General features: G+C 47.6%; 1 protein-coding gene across 1 annotated transcript in view; it reads left to right on the forward strand.

Moving 5' to 3' along the window:
- CACNA1C (calcium voltage-gated channel subunit alpha1 C) overlaps positions 1–22947 on the forward strand; it is a 343814-nt gene that overhangs the window by 203808 nt on the left and 117059 nt on the right. The window contains exon 8 of the mRNA XM_068971534.1: positions 15276–15434. Coding sequence (XP_068827635.1) covers positions 15276–15434 — 159 coding nt within the window. The remainder of the gene's footprint in view (positions 1–15275; positions 15435–22947) is intronic.

A 22947-nucleotide genomic window follows, 5' to 3' on the forward strand; every position in this document is an offset into this window, starting at 1 on the left:
CTCACAGCACAGGTGAGCAGATCCCCTCTGCCTGGCCTTAACCGCTGGGCACTAGGAATGGAAAGCGCGCACCTGACGGCTGAGATCCAAGACCTTTTAGCAAAGCTGAAATTATGGCGTTTTTCTAGTCAGTCAGCCATCACTCAGTAGGCCAAGCTCAGGGAACGAGAAGGCTGGTGACAATGAGTCTGTCAGGACGCACGCGGCAGGACTTCCATCTGGATGGCCCCCGGCTGCCCTCTACCCCTTGGTGTCCACAGAAATGGCACCTTCCCAGGGGTCTGTCCCACTGCTCTGCCCTCCGTCCCTCTCTGCTTTCTTCCCCCGCTTCACCCTCCACCCTCTTCCTTTGTTTACGTACTTCGCACCCCTCACCTCACGAGAGCAACCAGGTTTTGTGTTGTTCACTACCATATTCTCGTCACCTGCCATCATCTACAAAACGCCTGGTCAGTCTTTGTTGGGGGACTGGACCCCTCGTGGCAGAGCACAGGCTCCACGTGGTGGGGGCAGAGCTCCAACACCCGCAAGTGACTCCGGGGCTAAAGACCTTCCTTCCCCGGGCGCCTTCTTTAGTGTTTCCAAAGGGCTTTTTCTTCTATGTTATTCGAGCTTCATGGCAACTGTGCACCGTGCAGCTGAACACGCAGGTGTTGTTTCCGTGGCAAATATGCTGACTGGGTGGTTTGGGGGACCTGAAAGCCCAAGCCCACGAAGTTTCCATTACTCTCTGTGTCCATATGTGTATTAAATGCCATGGTCTCAGGATCACAGACACAGAGGGTGAGAGATGATGGTGAGGGTACAAGCCCAAGAGTCATGTATTAATTTCTTCAACAAAACCCACTGAATGCCTACTTCATAGAGGACTTTTATAGCCTCACAGCAGATACAGAGGTGAGTCAGACACTAAGTGTCTCCTCAGAGAGACTGAAGTGTCAAAGAAAAAACATTCATAGAAATGATGGTGTAGAACAAAAATAGAGATGTGCAAAAAAAAAAAAAAAAAAACAGCAGATGAGTTCTGTGACCAGTCTGCTCTGGGGAACGCCATACTCTGGGGAGTGCAGGTAGCAATCAGGACAGGCTTCCTGGAGGAGGTGGCACTCTTTGGAGGAGGAGGAAAGGCCCTGAAGGGTAGGTAAGGAGGGGTATCTGGAGCCTCAGGACAAAGAGGTAGGATAACTGTGGCCCTGGAGACACGCACAGGGAGGTGAGGGGTCAGGGGTGGGTCTTGCTGTGGGTGTAGGAACCAGCTGACACTCTCAGGACATGCTGTGTAGCTGAAGCTTGTCTGCTCTGCTCCAGGCATGCTGCAGTAGAGTCTGATGGACAAGTTACTGAGTATCAGTGGCACAAGCAACCAAACCAGGGAAGTCCCGACTGTTTATGCTCTACCTGAATAAGCTTAAAAACTCCCAGGGACCAAGAAACTTAACCTTTTTTTTGAGATGCACAGACTTCCCCAGGAGGAAAATGTCCCTTTCCGATTTGAGAACAGAATGCAGGTGGTGGCAAATGTCCGGGTCACCACCTGCTAAGTGCAGAGTTGGGTGTCTGAGTCAGGCTCTTGGCCTCCAAGAGCTTCATTGGTGGGGTGGCCGGCCCAGTGGTCCAGAAAGACAGGGCTTTAGCCCTAATTTACAGGCAGGCATACGCGGCCCAAGTGCTTCTCCCAGAGCCATGAACAGAGATGGACTCAGGCCATTTTCCAGGGCAGGGTCACCCCCTACAGCAAACTGGCCTCTGCCACTGGAGGAGACACAGCTGGACACAGGCACCCACCTGGCTCTCAAGACGGGCACAAGCGATACTTCAGGTGTTGCTGTATTTGCCTTACGATGGTCCCTGAGCCCTGGCCACATGGGCTAAGGAGAAGCGGTTCTCTTGTCCCTGAGGGCCCCAGGAGAGTGGGAGCACTCTGAGCCTGCAGTGCGGACAGCAGAGAGCTGAGTCTGGTCAGCCATGTAACCTGCCCTTTAACCTCAACCTGCAGTTTTCGCTCTGGGAAACAAGAGGGTTAAACTATCTCAGCCCTGAAGTTCTTCTGAGCAGTATCGTCCTGTGCTTCGGTGACAGAGAACAGCAGTGAGCTGAGAACTTCTTTGGAATCACTAATTCTAGCCTGAGTCCCAGGCAGGGAATGACCCTCGGGGGGCACCCATCATGGTGGCCATCAGTCCAGACAGGGCAGTTCCCCAAACACTGACCTCATACCCAGGACTGTGGTGGATGGTGTCGGTCACACTGGAGACAGAGCTTCCTAAACTCCGGAAGCCCTGTCATTGATTCTCTTTAACGCCTGGCCCTTCTGTGGAAATCCCAAACCTGAAATTACAGCCAACAGTAAGGTGACTGTCACCTGATTTAAAATAATGGTCATAATAAAGGCCACTTACACTTACAAGTGACCCATAAATACTGGAAAGAAAAATGAGGGGAGCGGAAATGAAGACACAGTGAAGTCAGTGTCCCGTGAAGTGATCGATTCGAAGAACATGAGCCCAAACACCTGTGACACTGGGTCTGTTCCCTCTGGCTAGCTCCAGACGACGAGCAGCCAAGGATGCTGGCACTGAGGTCCCACCCCTTAGGCTCAAGTCCCCAGAGCCACCACCTGTTAGCTGTGTGCCTCTGCATCCTGATCGATCGATAATGGGGGTTAAAACTGCACTTACCTCGAGGAGTGGTTGTCAGGATTCAATACTCAAGGGCTTGCTTGCAAAGCATTTAGAATTGTGGTCAGTGTGTAAGATGCATTTAGCAAATTTTTGCTCCTGGTATTTCTATGGGTCCAACACCCTCAGGCTCCAAGTGGGACCAATGAAAGGAAGGGGATACTTCCATTCTTGACTTTTTAAAATCCACTTTATTGAAGCATAATTCATATTCAGTAAAACTCACACATGTTAAATGTACAATCACAAATGTAAGAGCCTTACCATAGTACACTTTCACTAACACAGCTCTCTCCCCTGTGTGAGCCTTACACATTTTCTACTTCTTGTTCAGTTACCAAGTCGTGTCTGACTCTTCACAACCCCATGGACTGCCGTACACCAGGCTTCCATGTCTCTCACTCTCTCCTGAAGTTTGCCCAAGTTCGTGTCCATTTAATCAGTGATGCCATCCAACCATCTCATCTTCTACTTACATGAGCATTATAAACCCCACCCTGTGTTAATATTTTCTGCTTTAGTAAGTTGTCTTTTAAGTAAATTATGAGGAAAAAAGTAAAAATGTAAACGCTTTTATATTTGCCCACCTATTTACCGTTTCTGAGACTGTCTAATCCTTTCTGTATATCTGCATTTCCTTCTGGTGTCATTTCCCGTCACTCTGAAGGACGTGTCTACGGTATTTCTCTGAAAGAGGTCTGCTGCTGATGAATTATCTCAGTTTTCATGATCTGAAGGTGTCTTCAGCCCTTCCTCTTCTTGAAGAATATTTCCACTGGATATATAATTCTTGGTTGGCAGTTTTTTCTTTCATGTTAGAGATGTTGTTCCGCTTTCTCTTGGTCTCAGTTTTCTCGGAGTCACTGATATTCTCACCATGGTTCCCTGTACGTACGTTCCTTCTTTCTTGACTGTTTCTAGATTTTTCTCTCTATCTTTGGTTTCCAGCGCTGGACTGTGAAGGGCTTCACTGCATATTTGCTCTGCTTAGAGTTGTCTGAGCAGCTCAGATTCATCCGTAAATTGGATGTCAACAAGTTTGGGAAGTTTTTGACCATTATTCCCTCAAACATTTTCCCTCACTCCAATCTCAGTCGTCTCTGTCTGTAACCCCAATCATACTTATGTTTGGCCGTATTCTGTTATCTCATTGGTCTCCGAGGCTTTGTTCGGTTTTCTTCAGTCTTTTTCTGTGTCTACAGGTTGAAATTTTTCTATCAATTATTCTTCCAGTTTATTAGTTTTTCCTCTTCTACTTCCATCTTCATTAAGCCTGTTTGATGAGTCACAGAATCTCCATTTGGTTCCTTTTTATAGTTTCCATTTATCTGTGAAATCCCCTCTTTGTTCTCTCTTTAGCACCATATGCCCCTCTCATCTTCTTAATATGTTGCCCTTTAACTCTCTAAACAGCCTTCAGTTTGTTCTAAAATCTTTGTCTGCTAAGTCCAACATCTGAGCGATCTCATTTTCAGTCCCCTTTGACTGTTTTTTTCTGGGTTATGTGTCACATTTTCCCATTTCTTTATGTGTCTGGTGGTTTTGTTCTGAATACTGGAATCATGAGTCATATGTTGTAAAGACCTGGATTCATCCACCTTCCTAAGAGTGGTGACCCTTCAGCAGACGGTTCCGTTACTGGCAGCCCTGCCATGACCTTGTAGTTCTGCACTTGTTGGTCAATACCAAGCAAAAGCCCTGGCCCCTCACCTCCCAACTCATTTCCCCTTCAGATCTTGTCACAGTTGAGTGTGATCTTGTCAGGATGGGTCTAGAGGGCATCTTACTCCAGGGTAAGGTCCTGGCTCCTAAGGTGTACCCTTTCTGATGTTTCAGTTGGTTGCTCAGGGTCTTAATGAGATATTAACTTGATGTTTCCACTCTGGCAGGGGCATGTACACACAGGGGACCCCTACACAAACTTGGGGGCCCCTGTTTACCTTGCTGTCTCCTTTCTTCTGTCCCACCAGAGCTGCCCAGATTCTCTGACCAGTGGGACTGCAGTAGACTGTCTGCTTTTTCCACTGCAGTCAGGAAACTGTTCCCAGTCAGAGAACCAGAGTGATTACTGTTTTCACCTCTGAGTTTCCATTCTCTCAGGGATCACAAGCCTGAGTTACTTCATGTCCACTTGGGGGAAACAGTTGCCTCTTATATTTTTGTCCAGTTTTTTGATTATGGTAAAAGGGCTCGTCTGGTACCAGTTCCTCCTTTTGGAAATGGAAGTGCACTTGACTTTTAAACCATAAAATGAATAACTAGAATGTTTGCATACCTATTATCATATATATATTATTATTATGTATTATTATGTCATACATATATTATTACTATCATACATAACTAGAATGTAAATCATATATGTTATATAAGCTATATATATTATTTCTGACATAATACTATATTTACAAGGTATATATTTATTTGTCACATATTTATTGAGGACTTACTGTGTATATGCAACAGTAGTAGTTGAAGGAAAAAAAAGGTATTAGAATCTTTCTTAAGATACTTGGAAAATAACAACCCAGAAAAATTTAAAGCCAGAGACAGCTTTCTCATCCAATATCCTCTTGTTAAAAATGTTGAAACCTAGACCCAAGAAATTGACATGACTGTCAAGGTCACACAGCTATTAGTGGAGGAGAGAAAATAGCCTAGCATTTGTTTTCCAGTAAATTTGAAACCTCTAAAACAAAACCACTAAGCATATGTTTGGAGATTTTCCCCCTATAGAAAATCTGATCCATGCCAAGATCTCTATTGATTCATTAGTGATTTGAGCCAAATGGGAAATAAGTCAGTCTGGAATCCTAAGAACATACATAGAAAGGTTAATTTGTGCTGTTAATTCATGACAACCGTAAGCTGTCACAAATAAACAGGCCTGGTTCTTTATTAAACTCCACATGAAGGAGAGCCAGGAAGAAGCTGTGGGTTGCCTGGTGCAATGGTGTTTGATGGGAGAAGAGTTAGCGAGCTCTCCTCAGGGCTCCTTAGGGACCCATCCAACCTGATGACTCACAGTGAGTATATCTCACTTGCCCCCAGAGTCTTGGAGACACTTCAATTTTCCTGAAACCCACATCTTCTACACCTTTCTGAGAGAAGGAACAACCCTAACCCAACCATGATTCCCCCCTCCCCTGTCTAATCTTGTTATCAGGCATATCACTCTGCACACAGCCAGTCCCCGGGAACTTCACTCGAGAAAGCCCTGTCCAGGGTCCAGAACTAGGGGAATTTGACTGTCAGAGACTTCCCAACCCTTTTGAATACACCCATATATTCAAAGATTTCCCCAGTGACCTGGTTCTGGGGTGGGGGGAGTAAGGAAACATACAACAAGGGAACCTCCCCAGGGAGTTTCTTCCAGTGGAAGCACAGGTCAGTTTTGCTTTCTGAAGTGGCAGGTGGGGTCATTTGGATTAACTGTCCTGCTGGGGACAATTAGAAATCGCTGGGCAAAATAAATCTTCTCTTTTCTAAAACTTGGAAAAGATGCCGGACAAAAACAAATAGGAATCATCTCTGGAGATAGATAACATCATCAAAGTTCTTCAGATTTTTTGAAAGATCAGTTTTGCAAAAATAGAGTCTAGCCCACACTACAAAATAACTAGCTCCACAGGAAGACAAGACAATGTAGATAAAAGGAGCAGAAACTATAAACAATGAAAACAGACACACATGGGATCTGGATATTGGAATTATCAGATATTGACTTGAAAATAACCACACTTACTGTATATATCAAAGACAAGGTCAGTGATTTTTCAGAGAACCAGAAGATATGGAAATGAACTGAATATAAGATTTAGAAATGAAGAATATGGTAGCAAATATGAAAATGCAGTGAAAGATTTGGCAGCCTGAAAAAGGAATTCTTGGATTGTGGTGAACTCAGAGGGAAATCTGGAGAGTAAAGCACAGAGAATCAAAAGAATGGAAAATACAGAGAATGTGAAAAGGTAAGGAATAAACGCTGAATTTTATGATTTTTTAAAATAATTTTAGATGAGCTGTTTCAAGAGTTTTTTAAATTTTATTTTATTTTTTGGCCACTCACCATGCAGCATGAAGGATCCTAGTTCCCCAGCCAGGGTTTGAACCCATGCCCCCTGCATTGGGAGCATGGAGTCTTAACTGCTGAGCCACCAGAGAAGTCCCTGAAGTGGTTTTTTCCTACATTTACTGATAGACTCAGGATTTTGTTTACTAACGTGGAGAAGTATATTTTAACTTGTTATTGAAGTATAATACAGTGGTTAACTTGATGGAGAAGGAGACACTACCTGGAGGGGCATGATCGAGGCTTCATAGAACTGGTGATGTTCCATTCCTTGGTTGGAGTGATAGTTACATGGCTCATTTTGTGATAAATTGTACATAGTAACATCTTTCTGTCTTATACTTTTCTATTTGTATATCTCACAATTTTTTCCCAAAATGTTTAAAACAGAAGAAAAGGTGCAGGCCCAGGCATTTGTCATTGGCAGGTGCCAAAAGAAGCCTGCATCGTGGGTTTCCTGTGACAGAGACAGTCATCACCCGCAGGAAGGCAGCATATCAGTTGAGTTCAGTTCAGTGCAGTTCAGTCGCTCAGTTGTGTCCGACTCTTTGCAACCCCGTGAATTGCAGCACCCCAGGCCTCCCTGTCCATCACCAATTCCCGAGTTCACTCAGACTCACGTCCATCAAGTCAGTGATGCCATCCAGCCATCTCATCCTCTGTCGTCCCCTTCTCCTCCTGCCTCCAATCCCTCCCAGCATCAGACTCTTTTCCAATGAGTCAACTCTTCGCATGAGGTGGCCAAAGTATTAGAGTTTCAGCTTTAGCATCATTCTTTCCAAAGAACACCCAGAGCTGATCTCCTTTAGAATGGACTGGTTGGATCTCCTTGCAGTCCAAGGGACTCTCAAGAGTCTTCTCCAACACCACAGTTCAAAAGCATCCATTCTTCAGCACTCAGCTTTCTTCACAGTCCAACTCTCATATCCATACATGACCACAGGAAAAACCATAGCCTTGACTAGAGGGACCTTTGTTGGCAAAGTAATCTCTGCTTTTGAATATGCTATCTAGGTTGGTCATAACTTTCCTTCCAAGGAGTAAGTGTCTTTTAATTTCATGGCTGCAATCACCATCTGCAGTGATTTTGGAGCCCAAAAAAATAAAGTCTGACACTGTTTCCACTGTTTCCCCATCTATTTCCCATGAAGTGATGGGACCAGATGTCATGATCTTCGTTTTCTGAATGTTGAGCTTTAAGCCAACTTTTTCACTCTCCTCTTTCACTTTCATCAAGAGGCTTTTTAGTTCCTCTTCACTTTCTGCCATATACAGGGCACCAAATCTTGATCGAGTCACTTCCCTTGGATCAGCATTGTCGTGAGAGATTCACTTTTGAGAAGGATTTTGAGGCCCCATGTGGGGCCACCACCTGCCTCGGCATGCGGTCAGACTTTCATGAGGGGCATTGGCTGATTTTGCATGGACAGCAGCTGATAGTGGAGAGTTTGCAGTCCAATTGGCTTGTTTCTTTTATTTTAATTCTATTTTATTTCATTTTGGGTTGTGTGGGCTCTTCCCTGGGGCATGTGGGATCTTAGCTCCCCAACCAGGGATTGAACCCACGTCCGTTGCATTACTAGGTGCATTCTTAATCACTGGACAACCAGGGAAGCCCCCAAGTTGGCTTGGTTTTTAATTCCAGCTCCTGGTGTGTCGTCCTGGAAGAGTCATCACTGTTACCCCAGCCTCAGCTCATTTATCTTGCTCAAGATGGAGATTCAGTGAAATAATGTATGTAGGGCACTTAGCATGGTGCTCAGCACAAGCTGGGTCCTCAGGAAACTGGAGCTACTATTTCCATAGTCTCCATTTAGCCATATTTACTTTCTCCTAATATCAGAATTTTTTAAATAGTTTTCCTTTGAGCTCCTCTTTCCAACTCATTTTGCTAATACAAACAATTCAACATGAAGGTTGATATTTTAATTACTCTTATGGTTTGTAATTTATTAGGCAGCAGAGGACCCACTATTCCTCTTCCAGGTCAAAACCCTCCTTTCATGCTTACTGAAGCACTTGTGGGATGCAGAAATTTATTAAGATGGAAAGGTTAAATTAAAAGTAAATGAAAATCTCTAATGAATAAAGACATTTTAATAAGAACGTGCAAAAAAATAATGAAGCTAGAGACTGAAGGGAGCCATCCACGCAAGAGCTCTTCCTTCCTTCATCAGGCACCCTTGAACCTCTGGGTGACGGGCTTACCCCTTAACCCAAGAGAGAACTATTGCCTCCCTAGTTCTAAATCTATTTGCTTTTGAAAACCACTAACCGTATTAGACCATTAAAAAGTGTCCATTGCTTCATTAGCCAAGTGAAGCCACAAAACGTGATCTGTGAGATTCATCATGGCTCCAGTTTCAAGCTGGTACAAGCTTGTTGCTGTAGAGCAGACATAAGGCCAGTCATCTCAACTTGATGTTGATATTGATGGTGATGATGGTGACGATGACGATGGTGATGACAGTGACATTAAAGGTGAGGATGACAGTGATGATGATGGTGGTAAGGGTATTAAAGGTGATGATGGTGGTGATGATAGTGGTGGTGATGGGGGTGATGATGATAATGGTGATGATGGTGATATTAAAGGTGATGACAGTGACAATGTGATGCTAATGATATCGAAAGTGATGATAATGATGGTGGTGATGATGATATTGAAAGTGATGATGATGATATTGTAGGTGATGATGGTGATGGTGATGACAGTGACATTAAAGATGATGATGACAGTGATGATGAGGGTGGTGGTGATGGTGGTGATGATGGTGATATTGAAGGTGATGACAGTGATAATATTGAAGGTGATGATGATGATATTAAAGGTGATGATGACAGTGATAATGTGATGATAATGATATTGAAAGTGATGATGATGGTGATGATGATATTGTAGGTGATGATGACAGTGATGATGATGGTGGTGGTGATGGTGATATTAAAGGTGATGATGACAGCGATGATGGTGATGATGTTGATCACGATGGTGATGATGGTGAGAATGAGGATATTGTAGGTGTTGAGGATGATGATGGTGATGATGGTGATGATGATATTAAAAGTGGTGATGACAGTGATGATGGTGATGATGTTGATCATGATGGTGATGATGGTGAGGATGATGATATTAAAGGTGATGATGACAGTGATGATGGTGATGATGATATTAAAGGTGATGATGGTGAGGATGATGGTGATGATGGTGATGACGATGATATTGTAGGTGATGATGACAGTGATGATGGTGATTGATGATGATGGTGATGATGATATTAAAGGTGATTATGGTGAGGATGATGGTGATGATGGTGATGATGATGATATTGTAGGTGATGATGACAGTGATGATGGTGACGATGATGATCTTGATGGTGATGATGGTGATGATGATGATCTTGATGGTGCTGATGGGGAAGATGATGATTTTAAAGGTGATGATGACAGTGATGATGGTGATGATGATGATATTAAAGGTGATGACAGTGATGATGCTGATGATGATGGTGATGATGATGATATTAAAGGTGATGACGGTGATGATGCTGATGATGTTGATCACAATGGTGATGATGGTGAGGATGAGGACGATGTTGATGATGATGATGATGTTTTTGGTGACACAGATGATAGTCACAGCCAGACATGCTAATATGAAACAAGCAGAGATGACATCGGATGTCTGTCGTCAGGAGGCCTTCCTTGGGTGCAGCCCAAATTGTTTTCTCTGAAAGTGACTTCTGCTTCCTCACAATTCCAACAGAATTAGTAACTGGATTCCCAAATCTTCCAGAAATTTTTCTAAGAGATGAAACAAAACCCAGGAGAGCATGAGGCTGGCAGATGAGGGAGCTGGGGTTCCTGTACACCCAGGCAGGCCATCTTCCATGTGGGACACGCAGGCCCCTCCACTGGACCCACCCGGTTGCCCACCCGGCCAGGTCCTCCTCCCCTCCTGCCCAACCTCCAGCTCCTGTGTCACTGCCTGCGGATGTTTCCTCCGCCCTCTGGCCCTGGGGGAGGGTGGGACCTTCATGACACCCTGTCTCTTCCTTGAAAGCACTTAAATAGCTTGTGATTCCATGTCAATTAAGTGGTAATTTGATCCATGTTTGGCTTCTTTATAAGCTCTTTGAGGGCGAGGCCTCCAGGCCTCATACCTGCCCCCATCCCTGGGGCAGCAGGTGGCCCATAGAACATAGTTCAACAAATTACTTTTAAGTGAAAACAAAGAGATTGAGTGTGGTGACCCCAGAGTCCTCCCGTTCCAGACAACTTTGGTTCATCCATGAGAAGCTTGTACCCACCACCCAGTGCTAAGCCCAGACCGCCCCCTGTTCAGTGATCCTCAGCATCACTCCCTGTGGAGTTGCAATCAGGTCTCCTGGTCATTTCTGTTGCTTTCCCACAGCTTGGTAGGAATCGTTGAATCTGAATAGTTGGGGCATGAATGTGCCTTTGTAGCTGCCAGCCAAGAAGCCCTAGGTCCACTCTGAATGATGAAATCCAACAACATCAGCAGAGACCTCTGAGTCGGGGTCTTCAGTGGTTTTCCCCCCCACCCGCCCCTTTATGCCAGGTGACCTGGATCTGCTTCAGACACACCTGCATGTGCAGTTCAGCCCTCAGGTCTCACGGTCCTCTTTTCTGGGATTCAACTCATGGAGTCATTGCCACCCCCCTCAACCTGCCATCACCTCCAGGGCCCCCACAAACCATCTCCTCACTGGAGTGTGGCTGGATGAGAGGATCCTGACCTGATGAATCAAAACAGCCACCCTGCCCTCAGCCACGCATCATCGTGGGCCAAGCATCACCTATAGCCAACACCTCCAGGCCAGTGTCAACATGGTCTTGAAGGAAGACGTCGGGGCTGGTTTCCATAATCGATGGTTCCTCTCAGTCTTCTAAGGGAAAACACCATGCTTTGCATATTCAGACCCTCTACATCTTCCCTTCCCCTGGAAGTCTGAAGTTGTCCTCAGCAGGGTTGCAGACAGTGGTCTGGGCCTCATGGCAGCATGCAGGGAGAAGAGGGAAGGCAGTGCGTATGGCTCAGCTTCTTCTCCACCCTCACCTGATTGCAGCATCCAGCGAAGCTACTCCTTGGAGTCCCATCTCCCTGGAAAGCTGGCAGCTGGGCTTCCTGGGGTGGGGGTGGACAGGTCATCCCTCACGAGGAGGCCACCCACGCGAGCCGCAGATGAGAGACTGGACTCCCAGGTTGTATGCTGTGTGCCAGATGGAGCTGTCTGCTCCACGTTCCTGCTGTCCCCATAAGTCCACCTGTGTTTGTCAGGTCTCATGTCCTTATTTGGAGCCAAGAGCATATACTCACCATGGGCCTGGCCCTTAGTGATCTCATGTGATCGTGTCCATGGGGCCTTTAGTGGTCTCGTGTCCTCGAGGTGCTTCCAGGCTCTCTGGGTCCATGCCTCCTCAGGGATCTTGCTCATTGTCCCATCTGAGGAAAGCACTGGGGTGCAGAGATGTCGCTGAGTTTTCCAGATTGGATTGGGGGCAGGAGGGGCCTGTTGTGGGGGTAGCTATGAGCTGGTTCCTAGGAGAAGCTGTTGAGACTTAGGTCTTGAGAGCCAATTATGAGCGGGGGCGCTGCAGAGGAGGCTGCTGCAGAGAGGGGCGCTGAGAGAGGGGCCCTGGTGACACCAGTACACCCCATCCTGGCTGCTGCCAGCAGTGGGACGGTGGGCAGGGGCTCTATGCCTTTGCTAGACTGGCCTCAGAGACAGTGGGGCCCCCTGGAAGCAGAGCGAGGCCCCGCCTTCCCAGAAGATGTCACGAGTGTGTGCTATTGCTTCACTGATGCAGGTTTTTGACACTGAGGGGCAGGGGCCAGGGCACATGGAGGCACTGGGCACAGTCGTGCAGCCCCAGCCTAGAGTCAGGCCACCAGCACTGAGCCCTGTGCCACTCCACCAGCTGTGATGCTTAACCTCTCTGGAACTCACTCTTCTCTGTAAGATACAGTTACTGACAGTACCTACTTCCCTCGTTGTGCCAGGGGGATTGGGGTCATCTTCCTGCCCCAGCAAGTCTTCATTCCACGTCGATGAGGGCGGGGGGCTTCAGTGCCCTGGAGTCACTCTTCATCCACTGGCTGAATCCCCGCCAAGGCTCCTCCTCCATGAGCTCATCCAGTCACTGCTTGCATCCCTCTGGATGAGAGGAGGGGCAGCTGGGGCTGTGCATCAGGCAGGGAGCAGCGTCCATGGGGGGATGAACATGTGCTGACATGGGGAGGCTGCAGCTGGAGAGTGTGCTGTGGGCCGGAGTTAGGGGCCATCACATGGAGAACGTGGGTGACAGTGCATCAGAAGCCTGGACACTTTGCGCTTGTGCTTTGGAATGAGCATCCCAGCGGCAACGTGGAGACAGCAAGCTGAGTGACCATCCCAGCGGCCAGTGTCCAACATGCACCCCAAGAGGCTGAGAGTACCTCCCTCTGGGGATGGGACCACGGACGAGTTCTTTTTTCATCCCCCTTCCTTGTGTTTTCTCATTTCTCTATAATAAGCATTTCCCATCTCCTTCATGATGAACATGGATTATTTATGTAGTAACAGTTACTTACACTTTCTAAAGTCCTGCAAAAGCGAACTGGCAAGATTCAGTACGGTTGGAGGCCCAGGTCTGATCTTGGTGCTTGGGGAGGGGGGCGCCCATCACCCTGACAGGGATGGGTGGGAGCAAAGCATCCGTCAGGAATTCTACGGCCCCGAAGGTGGCCGGAAGCACAGGCGTGTCTTCCTCTGGGCATCTTCACAGCCAGGCCTGCAGGCGCTGGGGGCTCGCCTGTCCATTTGCAGAGCTCCCTGTGCCAGACTCGGTGACAGCAAAGCCCCCAGAGCTTGGTGACGGCAGCAGCAGCCTTCTCTTGGCTGTCTCAGGCCACATGTGCTCAGCATCGAGCAAAGTTTCAGCGAAGGAAAGGCCAGGAGAGCCCACAGTTCCCCATGTTCACAAAACAGCCCAACACGGAAGGCGGCTTTCAATGTTTAAAAGCCACTTAATGAACATGTGCAAATGGAGACTCAGCTCTGAAGGAAAGGAGTGGTTTCCAACAAGACCTAGAAGAAAGGAGGTGGGCCTTGGGCCCAGAGCAGAAGGATGAGCTGAGGGAGTTGTGGGAAAGCACCCAGGCTGAGGGAACAGCGCAGACAATGGTCCTGGGGCAGGAGGAAAGATGGCAGGTCTGAGTCTGAAGGAAGCACTGTTGGATCAGGAGCCCAGAGAGGGAGGGGCCTTGGAGGGCAGGAGGACCCTCCCCATCCTGTGTCCCCCTATTCTCTGCCATGTTCCCCTCGTGGCACGGACAGCCTCCTCTGGCGATGCCCCCAGCAGTCATCCCGAAAGCCAGCGTGCAGCTTGGCTGTCAACTTCCTCCGAGGCTCTGCACACCTGGCCACAGTGTGTACAACCTGCTAATTAACAGAATCACTCGGATCAGAAAGCATCATGTTGTACTGGGAGGCTGCGAAGCCCTCTCATTAATTCACAGGTGAAATTATTCTGGCTTTTCTCTTGCTTTGCTTCCTCTCCCCAGCTCACTTAATGGCTGGGGTGAGTCCTCCCAATTAGACTTGTGAACCCCTCTCCTCCAGGTCATGAAGCCTCAGGGACCCCCTCAGGGCACAGGGAGGGAGTGCCAAGCCTTCGGGCACCAGTGCCAAGGGCAGTGGGGGCAGAGGGGTGAAACCCCCAGTGCAGGAGAGGAGGAAGTTTATTCCTGGCTGGTGGATGGGTCTGAGACTGACAGTGCCCCACAGAGGGTGACTCAGAGGTGGGGGTCTTGGCGTCTGTGTGACCCTCCACACAACCAGCCTGGACAATAGGCAGGGAGCCAGCCCTTCCCCCACTTCTGTCCTGAATGTGGAGACAGTGTCCCCCTGTTGACAGGAGGCCTCCTGGCACCTGGGGGAGGTCTGGGGGCTTGCCGGCAACCACCATTTACAAATGAACATGTGCAGCCTCTTCTTTGAACGAGGAACATTCGGGGATGATTTTACAGTTCAGCTCATAAGCAAGGGGTCCTTCTTCCTATAAGACTGCAGCATAGGCCTGAAACCCCCGGGCGCTGACAAGACCTATTGTGAAAGAAGCTTTTTACTTACTCTTTTCTCCCTGAAGGGATCAGCGGACTTCAGAACCCATTTGTTGAGGTGACGCATGCAAACCAGAACTCCCCCTCTAACCACGCTGAAGTGCACCAAGACAACCCCACCTCCATTGCTAGGATCGCTCTCCTCCTCCCCAGCTGAGAGGCCCTTAGAAAGACAGTGTCTGCCCGTCCTGCCATTTGGATGTGGCTCCCGGGGAGGTTTGCAGTCAGGCCCACCTGGATCCCCTGCCGCACCCCATCCAGGCGTCACTCTCACGGTGCAACCTGGAGCCTCGGTTTCCTCCCCTGAAACTGGGCGTCGAGACTCTTATGGGAGGCGAGGCTGAGCAAATGGCATGAGCTTTGGGCAGTGGGGTTGATAGCATGAGCTTTGTCGTTGCAGGTCTGCAGGTGGTCCTGAATTCCATCATCAAGGCCATGGTGCCCCTGCTGCACATCGCCCTGCTCGTGCTTTTCGTCATCATCATCTACGCCATCATCGGCCTGGAGCTGTTCATGGGCAAGATGCATAAGACCTGCTACAACCAGGAGGGCATTGCCGGTAAGGGAGGTGCCATCCTTCCCGGCCGCTGGGGAGCCCTGCCTTCTGGCATCCGCATTTCCTCTGTCAAGAGAGGCAGGGTTTTATTTCATCTCTAGGGTCTAACTTCTGTGTTTTTACTAAAATGAGTCTTTGTTAAAATAGCTAAACATGAGCGTTGTCCAGCACTGCTCTGTGTGTGTGTGTGTGTGTGTGTGTGTGTGTGTGTGTGTGTTAGTCGCTTCAGTCATGTCCAACTCTTTGAGAACCCATGGACTGAAGCCCACCAGGCTCCTCTGTCTGTGGAATTCTCCAGGCAAGAATACTGGAGTGAATAACCATTTCCTTCTCCAAGGCATCTTCCCAACCCTGGGGTCGAACCCATGTCTCCTGCATTGCAGGCAGATTCTTTACCATCTGAGCCACCAGGGAAGCCCTGTCTGGCACTGATAAGCACTCTCCAAACAAGGTGCTTAGCCAACGCTGAATTTTTTAAGAATCAGAGCTTAGCTGGTGACTCTGTGTCCTTGCCCCGCCTCGTGTGGCTTATCATTAACTGCGCCCTCGGGAGGAAGCCCCGCCCTCAGCCGATAGGCTCACAACCGTGCGTCCTTCTCACCTCTGGTGCAACTTGGCTGCTCTGCCTCAGTGTTTCTGCCTCCCGTCCGGGGGCCCCCAGTCCAGGTGAGGAGGACAGCCCGTGACAAAACTCCTTTCCTCCAGGAGGTGGGGCTCTCCACGTCCCTCCCATAAGCCAGGGCATTTAACGAGCCGTGCTGCCGCTTACTGAGTTCACCCCTGGTAGGACTGGAGTTTGGGCTTGACAGACACCCCACAGACTGCTGTCTCTAGCTCCTAACATCTCAACTGGACTTAAAAAAAAAAACGTTTAAATAGAAAACAACAAGGCTTTTAAACAGACAAAGTACTTTAGCACAAAAAGCTCATTTAAAACAATATACTCCGCAAAGGAGCCGTGTTCAATATATGTGGCTTTTTTCAAATAAGATCTTTCGTCTTAGTTTTTTGGCGTCTTGGAGAAGAAAGGGGAGCATCCTCTGCAGTCTTGAAGAACCCTCTGTCCCTTCGATGTCCATCACTTCTCACTCCCCTCGACCCAGGCAGTAAACTAAACCTGAGGCCCTTGCCCTGGGATGTGGAGGAAACATTCAGTGGAGGGAGTGACATTCTGAATTATTCAGAAACCAAAGCAGACCACCTGATCTGCATGGTCTGGTTCGGCCTGGACCCCTGATTTGTGTGCTCTGGTTTGGCCTGGACCCCTGATCTGTGTGCTCTGGTTTGACGTGAACCCCTGATCTGTGTGCTCTGGTTTGACTTGAACCCCTGATCTGTGTGGTCTGGTTTGACTTAATAGATTGACTGGGTCTTTGTACCCGCCACAGTTGAAACAAAACCCCCAAACTATGAATCTATAGTCAGAGAGTCACACAATTGTTTTAACTTTCTTGATGGTGAGTCTAAGAGGAGACCGTTTTTTCACTGTAGAGAGCATTTCATGGGTCATAATTATATAAAATAAACTGTCATTTTTAAAAAAAAAAAAAAAAGCTCTTAAAATGGAAGGAATTGGGTCTTGACTTTAGCTAAAATTCTGAGATTTTCAGCCTTGCTTAAAGAAATACCCAATATCACAGTGAGTAATGTTCTCCCCCTTTAATTCAAAGCCTTCTTCTTTGGGGGCTCCATCTGTAGCTGCCCTGAACTAATACATTTACATTGATTGTGCAGCTTCCTTCGGGTCATCCTAAGACCTGCCTGAGAGCGAGTGTAAGACATATAACATTCATGACATCATATTGAAATGGTCATGACCTGTCTGACCCAGACTTCTCAGGCCGGCGTAGGGCTGTCGGGTTTAGAAGACCCCATCAACTGGGCAATGGGCCATGAGTTTCCCGCGGGCAGCAAGATCCTGTGGGGCTACGCCAGCACCGCCTGGAAGCCTCTGACTTTGTCGTCAGGCCATCAGTGATCTCAAATGGCCAGTAAATGGTGGGTGTGTTGGCCCGGGCCGTGGGGCTCCTCTGTGCTGGATGGGATGGCCGTAGGCCTGACAAGCCCTCCAGTGGACCCTCTGTTCTCAGGGGACGGCAGGACTGGCCTGGCCGGGTGGATGGCCTGTCTGGGAACATACTGCTGTCCACTCTGACAAGGAGGGACACATACAGGAACCCGGACACACTCAGCACAGCCAGAGGGTGGAGGGCCCAAGCCTGCAACCTTTGACCCCAGTCCCCCTTTGCTTTGGAGACGTTGGCATCACCTTTGGAATGGGTGTCTTTTTTTAATTTTAGACTTTGTGTTGAATTCCTGAATTTTTGTGCAAATTGAGATTATGCTAAAGTGGCTGAGTGTCCTTATCTTGGTTTTCTTTTTTTTTAAAGTATTTATTTATTCGACTGAGCCAGGTCTTAGTTGCAGCATGTGGGATCTAGTTCCCTGGCCAGGGAATGAACCTGGGCCCCCTGCTTGGGAACGAAGAGTCTTAGCCAGTGGACCACCAGGGAAACCCCTGTCTTGGTTTTCTTAAGGGATTTTACATCCAGTGGTTTCTTTACACTTGAGACGGCTTTGTGATCGTGTAGACGTGAGGAAACCTTGGGTGTCGAATCCACACCAGAAAGCTCTGGGCTGCCGGTGGACTGCTGTTCCGACCCTGGGCTGCCCCTTCCAGTCCCTGAAGATGCAGCCTTTGGAGACACACATTCCCCGATTCTGGAGGCATCTGCAAGGCGCCTTCCTTGTTCCTCAACAGACACATCACCATATGTCCATCCTTTTTGTCTCTGGTTGTCCCATCTGTCTGGTGGCGCTCGAGCCAGGTCACTCTGAATCGCTCTCCCAAGCGGAATAATTACCCCTGAGACTGGAAGAGAGCTGGTTGGCCGAAACCCAGACATGAAATCACTTTCTCTCTATTCACTCCTCAGATTGGGGGCCTCAGAAAGTAACTGGTTTTGTCTTTGGTCATTTCTCCCTGGAGCCCCTTGCTGACATTCTCCCAGAGTCCCTGCTCCTGCTGGTGTGAACCACACTTCCAAAATCTCTCTCATCTTCACCTCTATTCTTCTGCCACAGACTTAATTTGGGATTTTCCAGAATGACCCCTCCTCTCTCACTTCTGCTTTGAAACGGGGAGCCCGCATGGCTTCAGCTCTTTCTCCAACCTCGAACTCCCACCTTCCTCTCTGGGAATTCATGGCTCTACAGAAAACCCAACATATCTTCACGTTTAGACTAATTTCCCCTCACCCTCAAGGGCACATTGCCAGGACCTGCTGATCTGTGTGTGTTCACATTTTCCAAGTGTTCCCTTTAGTGCTTTTTATAGACACCTATTTTTACCAGATTGTTATTGCTCCTTAATTGTTCTTGAATCTTTTTTTTATTATTGTTCAAGACCGACTCAGGATAGCAGAGAGGCGCTTGATCCTGCAGACCAACTTTCTGATTTATTTATTAATCATTTATTAATGAGATTGGTCCTCTCTCATTTATTAATGAGATTGCGTCCCCTGGACGCTGTTTTCTTTCTTAATGAGATTGCATCCCCTGGACGCTGTTTTCTTTCCAGCATCCATTTATAAAGCCCCGAGATCCATGCTCCTCCCTTGAGGACACTCAGAACCCACTCTAGCAGCCTTCACCTTTTTCTCATTTCAGTTCTGAGGAATTGAAATGCAAGGAAAGCTATCAGATCAGGGGTGCCAGTGCAAAGATTAGCAGCATCTTTACTGCACTAGCGAGCAGGACCCGAGAAAAAGAAACCCAAGTTTCCGTCCATGTTGTTCACCTTCTCTTTCGTCTCATCTTTCATTTTCCCAGCACTTTTGTCACAATGACTAAACACATCATCCCAAAAGCCATCACTAGACCAGTGGACCCAATAAAATTTACGATCTGTTTGGTTCCTGGGTTTCCAGTCCACTTACCCTCAATTTCTAGGTGCTTATCATCCACTTTCTTATGTATTCCTTAGGTCTGAGGCTCACTTTTCAGGTTACACCCTCTTACAGCCTCCCATTACTTAACCTCACATCCAAATTTGCAAAGACTTCAAAAGTTCAGAAGTCACCAAAAACAGACCGAAATTCCTTTCCATGAAGGGGGTCTCCTGGAGACCAGACCCCAGGGTAGGAAATGGTGCAGACTGTCGTCCCCCATATGATTCGGGGATCAGGGATCCCCTGGGTCGTTGCACACACACCTGACCTAGAGCACCAGGCCTGGAACATGCCAGGAAGCTGCTCTGCTTACAGCGACCCCAACCTGTGGAAGCCGGCCAGCCAGCTGTCCATCAGCAGGTGAGCAGATAAACCCACAGTGACCTGTATGTCTGTGGAAAGAAACAGACCATGAAACATGATGCCTCGTGAAAAAATATGGACCCCAAAGCCACCTAGTGTGATTCCATCCCCATGAAATTGCAAGGCAGGCAGATCCGTAGACAGACGGCAGGTGTGACTGCCGGGGGCTGACTGCAGATGGGGCTCAGAAATTTGGGGTGGTGGGAGCATTTCCAAATGGGTTGTGGTAACGGCTGGACGGCTCTATAAATTTACTAAAAATAACTGAGCTGTCCATGCTCACTGATGACTTGTCCGGCATGTAAATTATGTTTCGATGAAGCTGTTGAAAAGAGAGAGAAAGGCAAAAAGCCAAGACAACACAGGCCAGCGTGTGTCTCCAACCGCACAGCTCAATTCACACCCCAAAGGGTCACCCTCAGTGAAGACTTAGGATTAGTATTCCTCTGCTGTCATCCTCTGGGGAGTGAAAAGCTGTAATCTGAAGCCACAGACTGAGAAGCAGCCCAGAAGCCAATAGCCTTGACATCGAAGTGCTTGCCCCCGATTACTTGGATCTGCCAGAAACCAGAGAGGACCCTGGTGGCCTGGAGTCTCTGAATGAAGGACGACAAGCAAACTTTCTCTCTGGGGGCACATCCTCACTGCCATTTGAGTTGTTTGCTAGAACGAAGGTCAGTTCTGTCTATCCCTGTTTCTTTCTACAAGCCCAAGACAATGCCCTTAATTTCTCAGAGTTCTGCAAATTCTATGCTGTTACCTCTTGCAACTGGGACCAAGACTCTCAGTATTTTACCAAAATGGAAATTCTCAGCTCAGCCAAGTCTAGTTCAATCCACCAATGACCTCTGCATGAAAAGTAGCCTAACTCACTGATTTCCCAGCACCTCTTCCTAGAGCATGGAATTAGCCTGAGCACAGCCTGCGGCCATGGGAGATGTTAAGCTGTTTCCTGGAAACGCCAAGAGGGCTCCATACCGGGGAGATTCTTCCCATCCCCCATAGGCACTCTGTCCTGAGTGGAGGTCCAGATGGTTTTTCTCTCCTGAAGACGCTGGAGAAAAGGGCAGGAGGCAAGTTTCCACGTGACACAACCACACAAAATACTGCAGTGGCGTTGTTCCCTGGGGCTGATATAATGTTCTGTAGGGGGTACTTTTCGCCATCAGAATTTGTTCTCCGTTCTTCATCAAGAAGGCGTCCTCTGCTGTAGAGTGACCTGCATCCCTGGTGAAGCATCATGTTACATGCTGCATGGACCTGTGGGGAGTCAGGAAGTGTCACTGGGCAGGATCTCTGGCCAGTTACATGAAAGAACCTTCCCATTAACAATACTGAGGGATCCTGAGAAAACTATAATTGAAAAAGACACATGTACCCCAAAGTTCATTGCTGCACTGTTTGCAATAGCTAGATCATGGAAGAAACCTAGATGTCCATTGATAGATGAGTAGATAAAGAACCTGTGGTACATATGTACAATGGAATATTACTCAACCATAAAGTGGAACGCATTTGAGTCGGTTCTAATCAGGTGGAAGAACCTCGAGCTTATTATACAGAGTGAAGTAAGTCAGAAAGACGAAGACAAATATCATATATTAACATATATCTATATGGGATCTATAAAGATGGTACTGATGAGCCTATTTGCAGGGCAGCGGTGGAAATGCCGACATAGAGACGGACTTGTGGATACAGGGGAGGAAGGAGAGGGCAGGACAAATGGAGAGAGTAGCATGTAAACATAGACACTAGCGTATGTAACATACATGGCCTGTGGGAATTTGCTGTGTGGCACGGGGAGCTCAAACTGGGGCTCTATGACAACTTAGAGTGGTGGTATGGGGTGGCAGGTGGGAGGGAGGTTCAAGAGGGAGAGGACATACATATGCCTATGGATGATTCATGTTGATATATGGCCGAAAACAATGCAATATCTTAAAGCAATTACTCTTCAATTAAAAATGAATAAAATTTTTAAAAACGTACTGGGCAGATGGGATGAATTGGGAAATTGGGAATGATTGACATGTACACTATTAATACTATGTATATAATAGATAACTAATGAGAATGTCATGCTCTGTGGTGGTGTATATGGGAAGGAATCCCAAAAGGGGATACATGTATACCTATGGCTGATTCACTTTGCTGTACAGCAGAAATTAACACAGCAGTGTGAAGCAACTATCAGTTCAGTTCAGTCACTCAGTCGTGTCCGACTCTGTGACCCCATGAATCGCAGCACGCCAGGCCTCTCTGTCCATCACCAACTCCCGGACTTCACTCAGACGCACGTCCATCGAGTCGGTGGTGCCATCTAGCCATCTCATCCTCTGTCGTCCCCTTCTCCTTCTGCCCCCAAGCCCTCCCAGCATCAGGGTCTTTTCCAATGAGTCAACTCTTCGCATGAGGTGGCCAAAGTATAGGAGTTTCAGCTTTAGCATCATTCCTTCCAAAGAAATCCCAGGGCTGATCTCCTTTAGAATGGAATGGTTGGATCTCCTTGAAGTCCAAGGAACTCTCAAGAGTATTCTCCAACACCACAGTTCAAAAGCATCCATTCTTCGGCGCTCAGTTTTCTTCACAGTCCAACTCTCACATCCATACATGACCACAGGAAAAACCATAGCCTTGACTAGACAGACCTTAGTCGGCAAAGTAATGTCTCTGCTTTTGAATATACTATCTAGGTTGGTCATAACTTTGCTTCCAAGGAGTAAGCGTCTTTTAATTTCATGGCTGCAGTCACCATCTGCAGTGATTTTGGAGCCCCAAAAAATAAAGTCTGACACTGTTTCCCCATCTATTTCCCATGAAGTGATGGGACCAGATGCCATAATCTTCATTTCCTGAATGTTGAGCTTTAAGCCAACTTTTTCACTCTCCTCTTTCACTTTCATCAAGAGGCTTTTTAGTTCCTCTTCACTTTCTGCCATAAGGGTGGTGTCATCTGCGTATCTGAGGTTATTGATGTTTCTCCCAGCAATCTTGATTCCAGCTTGTGCTTCTTCCAGCCCAGCATTTCTCATGATGTATTCTGCATATAAGTTAAATAAGCAGGTTGACAATATACAGCCTTGATGTACTCCTTTTCCTATTTGGAACCAGTCTGTTGTTCCATGTCCAGTTCTAACTGTTGCTTCCTGACCTGCATACAGATTTCTCAAGAGGCAGGTCAGGTGGTCTGGTATTCCCAT

This window comes from Capricornis sumatraensis, chromosome 4 (assembly GCF_032405125.1).
Source record: "Capricornis sumatraensis isolate serow.1 chromosome 4, serow.2, whole genome shotgun sequence".
NCBI lineage: Eukaryota > Metazoa > Chordata > Mammalia > Artiodactyla > Bovidae > Capricornis > Capricornis sumatraensis.